General features: G+C 42.3%; 1 protein-coding gene across 6 annotated transcripts in view; it reads left to right on the forward strand.

Annotated features, from left to right (window-relative positions):
* The window catches only part of INTS10 (integrator complex subunit 10), a 41,204-nt gene extending 24,101 nt beyond the window's left edge, over positions 1-17,103 (forward strand). For 2 of the 6 annotated variants that reach the window (XM_064585451.1, XM_045879956.3), the window contains exons 14-18: positions 9,203-9,282; positions 10,375-10,537; positions 11,439-11,532; positions 14,449-14,526; positions 16,694-17,103. In XM_064585451.1, coding sequence (XP_064441521.1) covers positions 9,203-9,282; positions 10,375-10,537; positions 11,439-11,532; positions 14,449-14,526; positions 16,694-16,850 — 572 coding nt within the window. In that variant the 3' untranslated portion in view covers positions 16,851-17,103. The other 4 variants (XM_064585448.1, XM_045879954.3, XM_064585450.1 and 1 more) reach the window with 2 other exon arrangements.
* Positions 17,104-17,234: the final 131 nt, after the last annotated feature.

Consider the following 17,234-nt stretch of genomic DNA (forward strand, 5'->3'; position numbering starts at 1 on the left):
TTGATTCTCAAATCCATAGGGAAGTGCAATCTAGAATAGCTGAAACCGTTTTGAAAAAGATAACAAAACTGGGCAACTTACCCTACCTGATAGCAAGACTTTTAATATAAAGCTACAGTTATCCAGACGGTATTGGCATAAGAGTGAAAAATCCAGGAGACCCATACAAATATGGTCAGATGATCTTCAGTGAAGGCACCAGAGCAATTCTTTGGAGAAAGGAAGGACTCTTCAACCAATTGGTGCTGGAACAAAGGGCCTCTGGTGTAGAAAGAAAAACGATCCTCAAGCAATCCACATCCTCAAGCATGTCACATTATTCACAAAAACTAATTTGAGATGGAGCTGAGACTAAATGGAAAAGCTAAAATGATAACATTTTTTGGAAGAAAAAGTATTGCTGTCCGTGCGGGGGCCCTGCAAGTGGCAGGCTTGGAGCAACCCTCCTCCCTTCCCTGGGACGATTGGTGGGGGTGCAAACCACAGGAGCCTGCAGAGTTTGGCGTACACGAAAGTGAAGACTGCTTTTCCCTGAGGGCTTACTGAAGAGAGGGGCCACAATCTTTCAGCTCCGGGGCTGGAGATCAGCTATTTTTATTTTCATCCTCTAAAGTAGCACAGAAAGCCTTCAGGGAACAAAAGCCATATAGAGCAACCCAAAATAGCTTACACGGAGCCCACCCCCCTGGCAAGGGGCAGTGCACCTCTGCCCAGGCAAAGACACCTGAGAATCAGGGCAGCAGGCCCTTCCCCCCAGAAGACCAGCTGGAACGTCAGGCAAATACCAAGTTTACAGAGCACACAGAACTGCAAAACTCCAGTGCTAGGAGAAAATAGTATATAGAATTTGAGGGTTTTTTTCTGATTCATTTTATCTTTCAGTTTAAAATTTTCCTTTTTTTTTTCCTTTTCAGCGAGTTTCTTATTTGATCAACTCTTTGTTTTTAAGTCTTTTTTTTTTTAATTTTCATTTTTACATTTACATTTTATAAATATATTCTTCATTTTTGGCTTCCTTTCACTGTATTCAATATATATATAATGTTTTGCTTTCTTTACAATTTTGGGATTTAGTGTCTTCTAACAAACAGACCAAAGTAACACCCAGGACCAAGTGGATCACCCTGTTTTGTCCACCTAGGAGAGTATATTCTCTTCTTTTCTCTTTTTTTTTTTTCTTTTTTGGTTTCTGACCTCTTCAGATTCATGTAGTGTGTATTTGTCTTGGGTCGTGGTTGATATTTTTGATTTTGTTCTCTCGTTCATTCGTTCTTCTCTGGGCAAAATGACTAGAAGGAGGAATTCACAACAAAAGAAAGAACCAGAGGTAATACTCTGCCACAGATCTAATCGATATGGATATAAGTAAGATGTCAGAGATGGAATTCAGTATAACAATTATAAAGTTAATAGCTAGGCTTGAAAAAAGCATTAAAAACTCTATACAGAATTTCTTAGTGCAGAAAGGAGATCTAATCAGGTTGAAATTAAAAATGCTTTAACTGAGATGCAGTCTAAAATGGATGCTCTAACAGCTAGGGTATATGAGGCAGAAGAGAGAGTCAGTGACATAGAAGACAAGGTGATGGAAAGGAAGGAAGCTGAGGAAAAGAGAAAACTAATGGACCATGAGGGGAGGCTTTGAGAAATCAGCGATACCATAAAGCAAAACAATATTAGAATTATTGGGGTCCCAGAGGAAGAAGAGAAAGAGAGGGACAGAAGTTATATTTGAGCAAATCATAGCTGAGAACTTACCTAATCTGGGAAGGAAACAGGCATTCAAATCCAAGAGGTAGAGAGAAATGCACCCCCTCAAAAATCAATAAAAATAGATCAACACCCTGACATATATTAGTGAAGCTTGCAAACTTCAGTGATAAAAAGAAAATCTTGAAAGCAGCTCCAGACAAGAGGTTCTTAACCTACAGGGGTAGGAATGGCAGCAGACCTATCCACAGAGACCTGGCAGGCCAGAGGGGCTGGCATGGTATATTCAGGGTGCTAAATGAGAAAAACATGCAGCCAGGAATACTTTATCCAGCAAGGCTGTCATTGAGAATGGAAGGAGAGATAAAGAGCTTCCAGGACAAACAGAAACTAAAAGAATTTGTGATCACTAAAACAGCCCTGCAAGAAATATTAAAGGGGATCCTGTAAGCAAAGAGAGAGCCCAAAAGTAAAATAAACCAGAAAGAAACAGAGACCGTCTATGGAAACAGGGACTTCGTAGGTAATACAATGGCACTAAATTCATCATCTTTCAATAGTTACTCTGCATGTAAATGGGTTAAATACTCCAAACAAAAGGTACAATGTATCAGATTGAATAAAAAAAGCAAGAGCCATCCATATGCTGTCTACAAGAGACTCATTTTTGACCTAAAGACACCTCCCGATTGACAGTGAGGGGGTGGAGAACCCTTTGTCATGCTAATGGACATCAAAAGAAAGCTGGGGTAGCAATCCACATATCAGACAAATTAGATTTTAAACCGAAGACTTACTAAGAGATGAAGATGGACACTATATCACACTTAAAGGGTCTATCCAACAAGAAGATCTAACAATTATAAATATTCTCCTACCTTGGGAGGAGTCAAATATATAAACCAATTAATAACCAAACTAAACACATTGATAATAACACAATAATAGTAGGAAACGTCAACACCTCACTCAGCAATGGGCAGATCATCTAAGCAGAAGATCAACAAGGAAATAAGGGCTTTGAATGACACACTGGACCAGATGGACTTCACAGATATACACAGAGCATTTCTTCTTAAAACAAGAGAGTGCACATTCTTCTCAAGTGCACATGGAACATTCTCCAGAATAGTTCACATACTGGGTCACAAATCAGGTCTTAGCTGGTACCAAAAGATTGGGATTATTCCCTGCATATTTTCAGACCACAGTTCTTTGAAACTTGAACTCAATCACAGAGGAAATTTGGAAAGAAACACTTGGAGATTAAAGAGCATCCTACTAAAGAATGAATGGGTCAACCAGGAAATAAAAGAATTAAAAATTCATGGAAACAAATGAAAATCAAAACACAACTGTTGAAAACCTTTGGGATACAGCAAAGGTGGTCCTAAGAGGGAAGTACATAGCAATACAAGCCTTTCTCAAAAAATTAGAAAAGTCCCGGGGCGGGGCACCTGGGTGGCTCAGTCGTTAAGCGTCTGCCTTCGGCTCAGGTCATAATCCCGGGCTCCTGGGATCAAGCCCCACATCGGGCTCCCTGCTCAGCGGGAAGCCTGCTTCTCCCTCTCCCACTCCCCTTCCTTGTGTTCCCTCTCTCGCTATCTCTCTCTCTGTCAAATAAATAAATAAAATCTTAAAAAAAAAAAGAAAAGTCCTGGGGCGCCTGGGTGGCTCAGTCAGTTGTGTCTGCCTTCAGCTCAGGTCGTGATCCCAGGGTCCTGGGATCGAGCCCCACATCAGGCTCCCTGCTCAGCGGGAAGCCTGCTTCTCCCTCTCCCACTCCCCCTGCTTGTGTTCCCTCTCTCGCTGTGTGTCTCTCTCAAATAAATAAATAAATAATCTTAAAAAAAAAAAATTAGAGAAGTCTCAAATACACAAGCTAATCTTACATCTAAAGCATGTGGAGAAGAAACAACAAATAAAGCCTAAACCGAACAGAAGAGAAATAATAAAGATTAGAGCAGAAACCAATGAAATAGAAACCAAAAGAATAGTAGAACAGATCAATGAAACTAGAAGCTGGTTCTTGAAAGAATTAATAAGATCAATAAACCCCTAGCCAGACTTAGAAAAAAGAAAGGACCCAAATTAATAAAATCATGAATGAAAGAGGAGAGATCACTACCAACACCAAGGAGATAAAAACAATTTTAAGAACATGTTATGAGGGGCGCCTGGGTGGCTCAGTTGTTAAGCGTCTGCCTTTGGCTCAGGTCATGATCTCAGGGTCCTGGGATCGAGCCCTGCATCGGGCTCCCTGCTCTGCCAGAGGCCTGCTTCTCCCTCTCCCACTCCCCCTGCTTGTGTTCCCTCTCTCACTGTGTCTCTCTCAGATAAATAAATAAATCTTTAAAAAAAAAAAACATTATGAGCAACTATATGTCAACAACTTAGGCGATCTGGAAGAAATGGATGCGTTCCTGGAAACTTATAAACTACCAAAACTGTAACAGGAAAAAATAGAAAACCTGAACAGACCCATAACCAGCAAGGAAATTGAAGCAGTAATCAAAAATCTCCCAACAAACAAGAGTCCGGGGCCGGATGGCTTCCTAGGGGAATTCTACCAAACATTGAAGGAAGAACTAATACCTATTCTTCTGAAGCTATTTAAAAAAAAAAAAAGTAAGGAAAACTTCCAAACTCGTTCTGTGAGGCCAGCATTACCTTGATCCCAAAACCAGACAAAGACCCCACCAAAAAGGAGAACTACAGACCAATTTCCCTGATGAAATTGGATGCCAAAATTCTCACCAAGATCCTAGCCAGTAGGATCCAACAGTACATTAAAAGGATTATTCACCACGACCAAGTAGGATTTATTCCTGGGCTGCGAGGCTGGTTCAACATTCACATCAATAACATGATACATCACATTCATAAAAGAAGGACAAGAACCATATGATCCTCTCAATTAATGCAGAAAAAGCATTTGACAAAATACAGCATCCTTTCTTGATTAAAACTCTCCACAGTGTAGGGATAGAGGGAACATACCTCAATATCATAAAAGCCATTTACAAAAAGCCCACAGTGAATATCATTCTCAATGGGGAAAAAATGAGAGCTTTTCCCCTAAGGTCAGGAACACGACAGGGATGCCCACTCTCATCAGTTGTTCAGCATAGTACTAGAAGTCCTAACCTCAACAATCAGACAACAAAAAGAAAGAAAAGGCATTCAGATTGTCAAAGAAGAAGTCAAACTATCTCTTTTTACAGATGACATGATAGTTCATGTGGAAAACCCAAAAGACTCCACCCCAAAATTGCTAGAACTCATACAGGAATTCACCGTGGCAGGATATGAAATCAATGGACAAAAGTCAGTTGCATTTCTATACACTAACAGTGAGATAAAAGAAAGAATTTAAGGAATCAATGCCATTTACAATTGCACCAAAAACCATAAGATACCTAGGAATAAGCCTAACCAAAGAGGTAAAGGATCTGTACTCTAAAAACTACAGAACACTTACGAAAGAAATTGAGGAAGACATAAAGAAATGGAAAAACTTCCATTCTCATGGATTGGAAGAATAAATATTGTTGAAATGTTTATGCTACCCAGAGCAATCTACACATTCAGTGCAATTCCTGTTAAAATACCATTCACATTTTTCACAGAGCTGGAACAAACAATCCTAAAGTTTGTATGGAACCAGAAAAGACCCGGGATAGCCAGAGGAGTGTTGCAAAAGAAAACCAAAACTGGTGGCATCACAGTGCCAGACTTCAGGCTCTATTACAAAGCTGTCATCATCAAGACAGTATGGTACTGGCACAAAAACAGACACATAGATCAATGGAACAGAATAGAGAGCCCAGAAATGGAACTCTCTGGTCAGCTCTCTGGTTGACTCTCAACTCTCTGGTCAACTAATCTTCAACAAAGCAGGAAAGAATATCCAATGGAAAAAGGACAATCTTTTCAACAAATGGTGTTGGGAAAACTGGACAGCAACATGCAGAAGAATGAAACTGCACCATTTTCTTACACCATACCTAAGGATAAACTCAAAATGGATGAAAGACCTAAATGTGAGACAGGAATCCATCAAAATCTTTGGGGAGAGAACACAGACAGTAACCTCTTCGACCTCAGCCACAGCAACTTCTTGCTTGACACGTCTCCAAAGGCAAGGGAAACAAAAGCAAAAATGAACTATTAGGACTTCATCAAGATAAAAAGCTTCTGCACAGCAGAGGAAACAGTCAACAAAATAAGAGGCAACCTACTGAATGGGAGAAGATATTTGCAAATGACATAACGTAAAGGGCTAGTATCCAAGCTCTATAAAGAACTTACCAAATTCAGCACCCAAAAAGCAATCCAGTCAAGAAATGGGCAGAAGATGTGAACAGACATTTTTCTCCACAGAAGACATACAAATGGCCAACAGACACATGAAAATATGCTCCACATGCCTGAGCATCAGGGAAATACAAATCAAAACCACAATGAGATACCACCTCACACCATTCAGAATGGCTAAAATTAAGTTAGAAAACAACAGATGTTGGCGAGGATGCAGAGAAAGGGAAACCGTTTTACGCTGTTGGTGGGAATGCAAGCTGGTGCAGCCACTCTGGAAAACGGTATGGAGGTTCCTCAAAAAGTTAAAGAACTACCCTCTGACCCAGCAATTGCACTACTAGGTATTTACCCCAGAGATACAGATGTAGTGATCCAAAGAGGCACGTGCACCCCAATGTTTATAGCAGCAATGTCCACAATAGCCAAACTATTTTGTCCATTGACAAATGAATGGATAAAGAAGATGTGGTTCATATATACAATGGAATATTACTCAGCCATCAGAAAGGATTAATACTTACCATTTACATCGACATAGATGGAACTGGAGGGTATGATGCTGAGCGAAAGAAGTCAGAGACAATTGTCATATGGTTTCACTCATAAGTGGAATATAAGAGTGCAGAGGATCATAGGGGAAGGGAGGGAAAACTGAATGGGAAGTCTTCAGAGAGGGAGAAAATCCATGAGAGACTCTTAAGTATAGGAAACAAACAGAGTTGCTGGAGTGGCGGTGGGTGGGGGGATGGAATAACAGGGCAATGGGCATTAAGGAGGGCATGTGATGTGATGAGCACTGGCTGTTATAGGCACCTGATTAATCATTGAACACTACATCTGAAACTAATGATGTACTGTATGTTGACTAATTGAATTTAAATAATAAATAATTTGTAACAGAAAAGTAAACTATGTGGCATAATACATAATTTCAAATAAACATTTTTATTTAAAAAAAAAAAAAAGAGAAGGTCTTTGTGACTGGTAGGTAGATTTATTAGGACACTAAAATTTCCTAGAAGACAAAAGCATGATAGTCTTGATCATTATTGAAGCTGTTTAAGGTACGTGGGAGGTTTTAAAAAAAAAAAGGGATAGCCCAGACCCCTTTAGAAAGTGTGTCTGTGAAACAGAAGCAAATCAGGTAGGTTAAGGTTGGACCTAGCTGACTTCAAGACTTACTTTAAAGCTATAGTAATAGAGATACTGTAGTGTTGGCATAGAGACTGATGGATGGAACAGAATAGAGAACCAAGAAACAGGTGGTATTACAATTCGGTGGGCCAAGCATGAGTTTACCCAATAAGTGGTACTGGGGCAATCAATCCAAATCTAAAAACAGCAAAAATGTGATCCCTCCTTCACACTGCAAAATAATTATTTAAATTTTAAGATTAAAAATGGAAAGTAGGGCGCCTGGGTGGCTCAGTTGGTTGAGCGACTGCCTTTGGCTCAGGTCATGATCCTGGAGTCCCTGGATCGAGTCCCACATCGGGCTCCCTGCTCGGCGAGGAGCCTGCTTCTCCCTCTAACCCTCCCCCCTCTCATGTACTTTCTCGCTCTCTCAAATAAATAAATAAATCTTTAAAAAAAAAAAAAATAAAAATGGAAAGTAAAACTTTCAAGCTTTTAGAAGAAAAGATTATTTGGGTCTTCTAAGTAGAGAAGGATTTAGGCTACAAAAAGCACACAACAGAAAGGAAAAGATTAGTAAATTTAGTCACATTAAAATTAAAATACCAACAAAAGATACTGTGATCAAAGTGACAGGATAAGCCTTAGGCTGCAAGAAAGTTATCCAGCACATAGAATCAAAATTTTGAAAGAGCTTCTTCAAACCAGTAAGAAACAACCAGCCAACCCCTCATAGAAAAACAAGCAAAGAATATGAACAACAGATTCACAGAAGCAGAAATCCAAATGACCATAAACTGTTTGAAAGGATTCTCAACCTATTAGCAATATGGGAAATACAGATTAAAACCGTAAGCTACCATATCAGACATGTCAGAATTCACAGTGGCAGTACTGTCAGATGTGAAGACACACATTGCCCATCTCCTTCTGGAAGGTGTATAAACTCATACCATCACTGTGGAGACCAGTTTAGCTATTCCAGGTTGAACATCTCATTACCTAGTTACATACCTCTTCTAGTTAAATCCCTTAGATCAGTGCTTTTCAAACGTGGGTCCTCACCCCCCCAGGTAATGAATTTCAACCATTTTCTTCTTTTAATGAGATAGAATATAATATTATTACTAAAATGAGTTCATCTCCTGTAAAAAGGGTAAATTGTATTTCATGAACCTTTTGTTTTAGATACATAAACATATGTAAATAGGTATATACAGGATCTCCATGATTTCTTGCTAATTTCATCCTCAGGGAAGAGAAGGATTTAGGTTATAAAGAGCACACACCATAAAGGAAAGGATTAAGGTCTTGGTCTGAAAACTATTGCCTGAAGTTTCTTTCCCACAAGTGCACAAGAAAATATATATAAGAATGTTTATTTTAGCATTGTTTGTAATAGTGAAAAATTGGACATCTCACTGCCCACCATAAAAGAATGGATAAATGAATTGTGACATATGTAAATAGCAGAGTACTGTATAGACATTGAAAATCAATGAACGAGAGCTATAGTATTAGTATCAAAAACAGTTTGCAGAAGGATGCATACCATATGACACCCTTTATGTAGTAGACTGAAAACTTGCAAAACTTTCCTGTTGTTGCAGAGGAATGAAAAACAGCACCTTCAGGATAATAGTTACTTTAGGGAGAAGGGAAGAGGGCAGCTGACAAGGTGCACAAGAGGTTTCAACTAAATTTGTGATACTTTATATTAAAATCTTTAAAGCAAAAAGTTAACATTTTAGACAGCTGAGTGTTGAGCACAGTATTACAAACACCTGTGTTTGTTTCTACATTTGAAAGGTTTTGTAATAAAAAGTATTTAAGCAAGGTTAGGAAAGAAGATTGATAAATGAAATCCAGAGATCATTCAAAAACCAATTTCACCATCACTAAATATAATCGTGGTTTAACTATATTTGAAACCATGTGACTGTTGCTTATCTTTTTTTTTGGAAAGCATCTTAAATATGTGCTTTTCAAAGCTGTTTTCTGTGCTCATAACAGACATATTGTGGACTCTTGCCCACAGGTTCAGACCTGAAGTTGCTGCCTTGTACCAGCAAGGCTATCATGCCGTTCTGCCTGCATCTGATGCTGGCTTGCTTTAAGGTAAGCTGAAAGCCGATTAGCATGAACGCAGTTCAATTTGGAACACTGTTCTGGTGATCTGGAGTGACTTGGTGTCGTGGGGAGAGCACATGGGCTAGCGATGACCAGACACCAACTGTGGACTGCACTAGGCACAAATGAGTAGGAAATGATCCCCATCCTCGAGCAGTTTACCAATAAGCGTGACAGTTATCCAAATAACCTGCCCGTAGAGATGGTCAGTAAAGATGTTATGAATTAACGTATATCAGAATATATTAGCTAGAAGAAGAGATTACAAATGCCCTTGGGTTCATAGAGGGATGGCGAGTTTGTTATCCTAAAGACGGGGTGGGGGGTTGGGGTGAGGTGGGGCGGGGGGTGAAAGCATTTCAGGCTTTAAGATGAACACCAGCAGAGCTGGGAAGGTTTACAGGCTGTTGGAAGAACACCAGGCCCTTGGCCGCAGGTGGAGCAGAGCCTTAGTGTGCATTTCACCAAGGTTTGTGAGCAAGAGAACAGCAGTACTGGGTCTCTGTTTTAGGGCTGTAATTCCCAGACTTCACTCATTGCCAGAATCCCTTGGGGCAACAGAAACAATTTGAAGTGTGATTTGGGGCCTAGCTGCTCATTTAGTCCTTGGGCCGGTTCTGCATTTCACACTGCCACTTCCTTGTTGCTCGCTGCCTTTCTGCTCCCCAGTCCATGTTCTCCTCAAACCCTTCTCTCCTACTCGCCTTCTGGCCCACCGTCTACCAGCAACTGCCCCCTTCAAAGAAATCCCCAAATCCTTCTCTCTGCCATACAGAACCACTCAGCTTCTCTCGCCCTTTTCCCAAAGTCGAGCTTCAGGCCTGCCAGGCGTGTCCAGCTCCCGTCAGGATGCTCAGTGACCTTGTTCCCAGCACAGAGGGAAGCCAGGCTTCTGTGGTTGGGACCCACCCTCCTCAGAAGGCAGTCGTGTTGTTTGCGTGGCAGGTGTATGTTCTGCTTGTTCCCTAGATCAGACATTTTCATATAGCGGCATTTTTTCAGGAAGTGCTATTTGGTATATTTAAGATCACCCCATGATTTCCTTTTCCTTCCATGTCTGCACAAATCCTTGTCTTGCAGCTCCGAGCTTTCGCGGACAGCAGGGACGACATGGCGCTGGGCCACGTGATTGTCTTGCTTCAGCAAGAGTGGCCACGGGGAGAGAATCTTTTCTTGAAAGCTGTCAGTAAGATTTGCCAACAAGGAAATTTCCAATACGAGAATTTTTTCAACTATGTTACAAGTATCCTTTTTCCTGTGTGAGCATAAGAAATTCTGACTTTTTTTTTTTTTTTTTTAAAGAATAAATGCATGGTACAAGAGTGAATGAATCATTCCAGGTAGAAATACTGGTTTTCAGTATTTGGGGGGAAGAGAGGAAGAATGACGATTAAAAATGGGCCTGTGGCAGCTGTTCTCAATGAGAGTCCTAAAAGACTTCACAGAGGTGATGCACGGAATCAGGAATACCAGTCAGCTCAGCTCCACTTCGCACCTCCATCCACTTCTAGGCAGGTACCCGAGATGCCCACATCAATAGCCTTCAGGTTCCCGAGAGGCCCAGAGCAACTGGTGAGGCCAGAGAATAGAATAGTTCATGGGCCTTCATCTGTCAGCACAGGGCCTCGTGGGGCCTCTCCTGGGGGCACTGGCTGTCCCCCGGGGTCAGCTGTTAGAGCACCGTGTCACAGCTGTTACAACTGCCACTGAGAACCCACCACACGTGCGGCCCGGCCCAGCAGCTGCTTTCGGCCGTAGGGAGTGTCGTGTTTCACACTGTTGTTAGGGAAAGACCACCTTCGACTTGTGAGGAACGTGCTGCCCTTGTCCAAGCGCCGTTTCCGGGGATCCAGCACCCCCACTGCCTCTTTCATTTCTTACTAAGAAAACAAAAGATTTTGCTGTTATGATCATATAGAATCTGTTTAATTAGCATCTGTAGGAGAAACATATTTATCTTTACGAGGTGGTCCGGTTGGTACAAGAATCGTCAGTTTGGGAATCAGACCGGCCTGGGTTCCGGTACTGACTCTGGTTAGCGTGGTGGCCTTGGGCAAGTCACTCGGTCCCTGCCAGCCCGGTCCTCCTCCGAGAGAGCAGGGCACCTTGTTTCTGCACGTGGTTAACCTGAATCTGGCCTGTAGATATCGATATGCTGGAGGAATTCGCCTACTTAAGAACTCAGGAAGGTGGGAAAATTCATCTGGAATTACTGCCCAATCAAGGAATGCTGATCAAGTAAGTATGCTGTCTTGCTGTCCCCATGCTAAGTGCTCACCTTTCATGTGCTTGTAGGAAATATTTGTAAGTTTCTGTAGCTTTGAGAAGCTTCATAGAAAGGAATCCAAACCTGGCCCCTGTTTTTGAGAGTAGATTTGATTCTGGGTACCTTTTGAAATTTGGTGTTTCCTTAACTACATTTCTGATAAAGATTGTTTAAATTGGGATATTTCTGTCACTTTTGAAACCTTTTCACTAAACGGAAGTCTCATTCGTGGTATCTTTTCCTTTCCAAAATTTACAGGCTAATCCTATAAATTTTTGGTGAGACATAAATGTTTTTAATTAAGAAAGAGCCATGCTTAATTAAAGTTGTAATGGATTAGGAAAAGCTACAGACTTTATTTATAAACTGTACTTGGATTTTAGTATTTATTTGAAGGCTTCCCAAGCAGTCATTGCTTGCACAGTGCAAGGGAAACTAGCCGGGTCTAGTGCCTCTAAGAAAAACACCCCTGCCCCAAGAAATGGTGGTGGGGGGCCTGCTCTCGGGCAGTGCCCTCCCACACCTAGATGAAGTTAATGACCATTTATGATTTTTAAATAGCTCATAAATCTTGCTTCTATCCTTCAGTACTCATTGTAGTTTGGGTAATAGATCCTCTGTGCTGTTAATGCCACGTGTAGCTTTATTTTCATACTTCCTCCTTTGCGTCCTGGAGACTCAGCATGGCCGTTAGTCAGAGTCACTGCAAGAGACTGAGCCCCGAGTGAGAAGGGAGTGTTGCTAAGGCTGAAAACCTTGTCCTTTTTCTCTCAATTGCAAAATGAATGAGTTTTCAGTTGTTGAGAGCAAAAATCCACACCTTCTGTCTTTGTAGAGCCTTAGAAATGTTGAGAGGGAAGCATGAGATGTGCATTGTGGATATGTGTAATCGCAAACATTACTTTACTCCTATCGAGAAGAGGGTCTTAGGGAATCCATTCTAAAGAATGGGAAGATTAAGTGGGGTTTTTGTCCTTTGTCTTGTAAATAGTATTAATGGATATTCTAAACGTCTAAATTAAAAGAACAAGTGCTGTTTTTTGAAAACACGAGACCTTTATGCATTAGGTGGCTTAGGCAAGATGGGCTGGACATGCTCATCTTCCCATCTCCATTCCCTTCCCTAAGACTGCAAATAAAAACTAGGGGCCAAATAATTGCATGGTAAAAATATTCTTAACAGTGGTCGAGAACAAAGATGACTTGTTGATATGGGAACTTAGGTAACCCCTTTTGTGGGCTTAACAATAAAAGATTTCTAGGTTTTGAGGCTGCATATATAAAACATACCTAATATTAATAACTTTTTAGTTAATTCACATTAACGTTTACTGTACAAATTATCATAATATAGGAACAGCCTTAGAATCAACTACATTTGCTTAGGGTTAAGCTTATAGATGATATCTCACTTCAGATAGTGCTTAACTGTGGAAATATGAGTGAATGGACTGTTAAAAATCAACAGTTGGATCTCGAACTTCATTATACTGAACCTTTCTTCTGTAGCCAGTTTGTATCAAGCCCAACAGTGACATGGTTTCATGCAGACAACCTCTGGGACAAGGGATGAAAGCAGGCGCTCTCGGACACCCAGATAATATCACTGTAAAGAGTTGTTTAGGGCAAGGCAGGGATACACAGCATGCATTTCTAAAGACTTTGGAGAGAATTCCAGGCTCTCCCACCTTGGTCAGTATAAACTTTAATGTCTTTTAACACCCTGTAGAAGACCAGTAAGCCTCTTAGGAAACCTGCTGTTCTATCTGTTTGGAAGCAAGAATAGGGACTGTTATGTAGGGAGCTGACCTTCTAGAAATTTGCCCAGTCTTCACCGTGCGAGTCTCAAAGTTCAGTTGAAGCCTGCATTTCAGATTACTTATGCCTAACCAGCGGGAGAAGCAAGCTGCATAAAGCCAGAGAGCTCTTACTAAGGGGGTAGGACTAGAATCTTGAGTAAAACTATCTATATTCCTTTTCCCTTTGGGTTCCAAACAAATGCTCTGACGCCATCGCAGACCTTTTGGGTGGTGCCTCCAGCCGAGTGGCAGAGGTGTTGTGAGCAGTGCACAGCCCTCCCCTTGGGTAAGGTTGTGAGTCCGTCTGGTCTGCTCGGATGCTAGCGGGTCCCAACCTGAGGGCGCCCGGGCCCTGACCAACAGAACAAAGACGCTTTGTCCTGATGTATTTTTAAATAGAGAACTATTTCTTTGCCGATATTTGCAGTACCATAGTTGCATTAGACTGGGTGAAAATGGAAAAACCATGTCCTGTGCACAAATCTTTGTTTCGAATTCTGTAAAGCCATGGGTCCCAGACTTCTTCCCTCCCCTCCCCCCCCATCTGTTCCTTTTTCTCAGTACTTTTTGAAATTCAGGCTCAACCTTTCTTGATCAAAAACATTCCCAGCCCCTCTAGTCGTCCTGGAAGGGCCTCTTCAGTTCGGGGCTTCAATCCTGGCAAAGATAGTTATCAAAAGCCCACAAGTTTATCTCTGGGATTGGCGGGGGCATGAGCAGAATGGAGAGTGAAGGAGGCTGGATTCAAAAATGTGTCTTCTCAAGTGTGACCCCCTCTCCGCACTGCTGTTCAATTGCGTCTCGTCATCCTCTTCCTTGGTGGTTGCTTTTACACCAAATCTCGAGTGGCCTGAGCTCGGGGCCCAGGAACAAGATGCTCTGGACGTGCCCCAGCAGCAGGTGCAGGGAGAGGACTGCTAGCTTCTCCCATCCTCCCGAAAGACACCGCTGAGGCCGGGGGCCCGTGGAGGTTCAAGGGTTGCTGCATAGTCTGTTCCAGTCTTGTGCATTTTCTCTGGCGTGTTGTTTTTGCAGTGCAGGGTGAGTCGGTGTGGGTGTTTGAATGCTGCTGTTTGCTGTTTTTTAAAGGCCTTCTAGCCCTCCCATGGGGTTACTGCAGCAGGAATTCTTACCTGTGCTTCAGCCCAGCATACAGACTGCTGACAGGTACCACGTGGAAAAACACCTGCTCATAGTGTGCCGTTTTGTCAACATGTCGTACTGCCCATGGTTTCCAGCTCTCTGTTCCTCAGTGCTCTTTTTCATGCTTTATTTATTTTTTTAATTTGTTCTGCATTCCTTGGCAAACCATCTGGTTGTAATATTGTAACATTTCTTATTTTTTTTCCATAAGTTGCCAGTGTTTTTGTGTTCGATTTAAAAATCATTATGGATCTGGAAAAAAAAAGTTATATAAAACCGTGTAGATTAAGCACACCGTAGGTTAGGCTCTAGACTGTGATTCTCTTTTGATAAAACATAAGGCATTCAGTCATAAATATTTAAGGATGCCGGAGCTCATTTTAAGTAAATTTTGTTCGTGGATTGTCATATTAGTGAGCAGTGTGGATGTTCTGGTCTAACCGGGCCTTAGCACAGCATTTACTGATTTTTCAGACCTTCCCTTTCTAAACTGAAAATACTTGGTATGCTGCATTTATTAGCTGATTTCTCCTGTCCTTAACCACAGAAGCTAACTAATGCTCTTCTTCATCCAAACTCACCAGAGGGATAGAAACTGATAGAAATATAATGGAGTTGTACTGCTTTATCTGTAGAAACAATACCATTGAACCATGATCAGCAGGACACGACATTTTATTATATTTGTACTAGCACGAAGGGAAAAGTTTACTTTGAGCTTTCAAAGCCCTTTAGCTAGTTGTCTGCAAATACCAGTAATTCTCCGTTGCTCAAGGGTTGGCTCCCATCAGGGGTTGCAGTCTGGGACCCAGAAGAACAGGATCTCGGTGGCTTCAGTGGGTCTACGCCTCTTCCCAGTGGGCCTCATGGGCTCAGCCTCACCGATGCCACGTCCTTATTACTGAGTTAACCAGCCGACTTCACTAGAAACATCCACCGAGAACTGTGTTTTCTCCCTGGCCCTGCTGCCGTCGGCGTAGTTCGTCCGAATGCCCGTGGGCGTTGTAGACTGTCGTGTAGTATCTTTGCTAGTCTGACAGAGCCGAGTTTTGTTTTCTCTTCTGTTGCACTGCAACTTTTTGACTTCTGTTGTACTGTTTTATATGACAATAAACAAGTTTAAAAACAAAAACAAAAACAGGAACATTTTAGAGTGGTTTCGACAGTTTTGTTTTGGCCAATACATAAAAATCTAATTTTAAATCCCTGCTACTGTGTCTGAGGGAAGTTAGGCAGTCAAGGTGGGGAATGGAGGTGCCTTCTATTGGTCTAATCTACTAAACTACTGACCCGGTAGTTGAAACTCCTTTCCTTTTAACAACCCATTGAGTTTTGCTAGATTTTTCTTTTCCTTTCTTCATTTTGACGTCTTAAGTTTTCTGGGATTTCCTTTGTGAACTCCTTCTCCACAGCACAGCTTTCGGGTGTAGCTAGAACTTTTCTCGTGCTCCCACTGATCCTTCCACGGACGTGCACGTCTCCTGAGCACGTGGACCACATCTGGTCCCCAGTAGGCTTTTGCAGGGCACTGGCTGTTCTTCAGGGAGTCAGCCTCTCTCCCCCCACCCCTGCCAGACTCTTGTCTTGGGACCTCCAACTCCCCCCGCTGCTTCTCAGACAGACGTGAGTCTGGATGGGCTCAGCACTTAGCAGAGCTGTCCTGTTCCGGCTCCACCGGGGAGCAACGCACTTGGAACCCCAGTGGCCCAGCACAAGCCCCCGGCCTTTCTGAGCCTCAGCACAGAGCCCCCGGCCCCAGCTCAGTGTGACTGGCTCATTCTGGCTTCCCTCCTCCCTGCTGCTGCCTGTGCACTCGGCTGCCTTGTCCGGACACGAACTGTGGGGCCGTGTGCACTGGGCCCAGTTGGCCCAAAGTGACAGAACCGTGCACAGGTCAGCACAGGGATGCGTAGTGTCAGAGCTGCAAGAGTCCAGAAGCAAAGCAGCTGGCATTTCACCAGACGTTTAGATGTTTAAAATAGCCTTTTACTGAGTGGGAAACATGTCTCTAGTTTTATGTCTTTCTGAGAAGGAACGGGTAGGGGGATTGTTTGGTTAGGGCTTTTCTTCCTTTTTGAATTTTTTTTACTTAAACTTAGATTTCAGTCAGGTTTTACTCCTGCCCCAGAAACACTGACCAGTGATGCCGGCGCTAAGTGGTGTCCATCTGTTTCCCTGTCGCTGCCCTCAGGCACCACACGGTCACTCGGGGCATCACCAAGGGCGTGAAGGAGGACTTCCGCCTGGCCATGGAGCGCCAGGTGTCCCGCTGTGGCGAGAACTTGATGGTCGTGCTGCACAGATTCTGCATCAACGAGAAGATCTTGCTCCTTCAGACTCTGGCCTGACCGGAGCCCTTTCCGCCAGAGGAAAGGCAGCTCCGAGCCGTGGGATTTCTTGTGAAGACATAAAGCATTCATAGATGTTGCCGTTACAACTCTTAGAAAGAAGAAAACCTTCTGAGTTCCAACTCCTTGGTTGCTGAAAAGTAGTTCCCAAGAGTCTGAGACGCTATTTCTATTTTTCAGAGTCATTTTTTGTAATTTTTGTAAAACAAAAGAACCTGTTTTGTAAATAAAGTTTGGGGCTTTTAAAAATGTATTTCAGTTCTTGTGAGTTTCTGAACAAGAGTGTGCTTTACTTAAATGAGTATTATTCATGATTTCAAGGTCTTATTCATAGTTAGGCGTTGGTAGGTATTACATATCAAGCTACTTTCAGACCTTTTCATT

This window comes from Mirounga angustirostris, unplaced genomic scaffold, assembly GCF_029215605.1.
Source record: "Mirounga angustirostris isolate CCGP_5_RB_7025 unplaced genomic scaffold, mMirAng1.0.hap1 SCAF_2, whole genome shotgun sequence".
NCBI lineage: Eukaryota > Metazoa > Chordata > Mammalia > Carnivora > Phocidae > Mirounga > Mirounga angustirostris.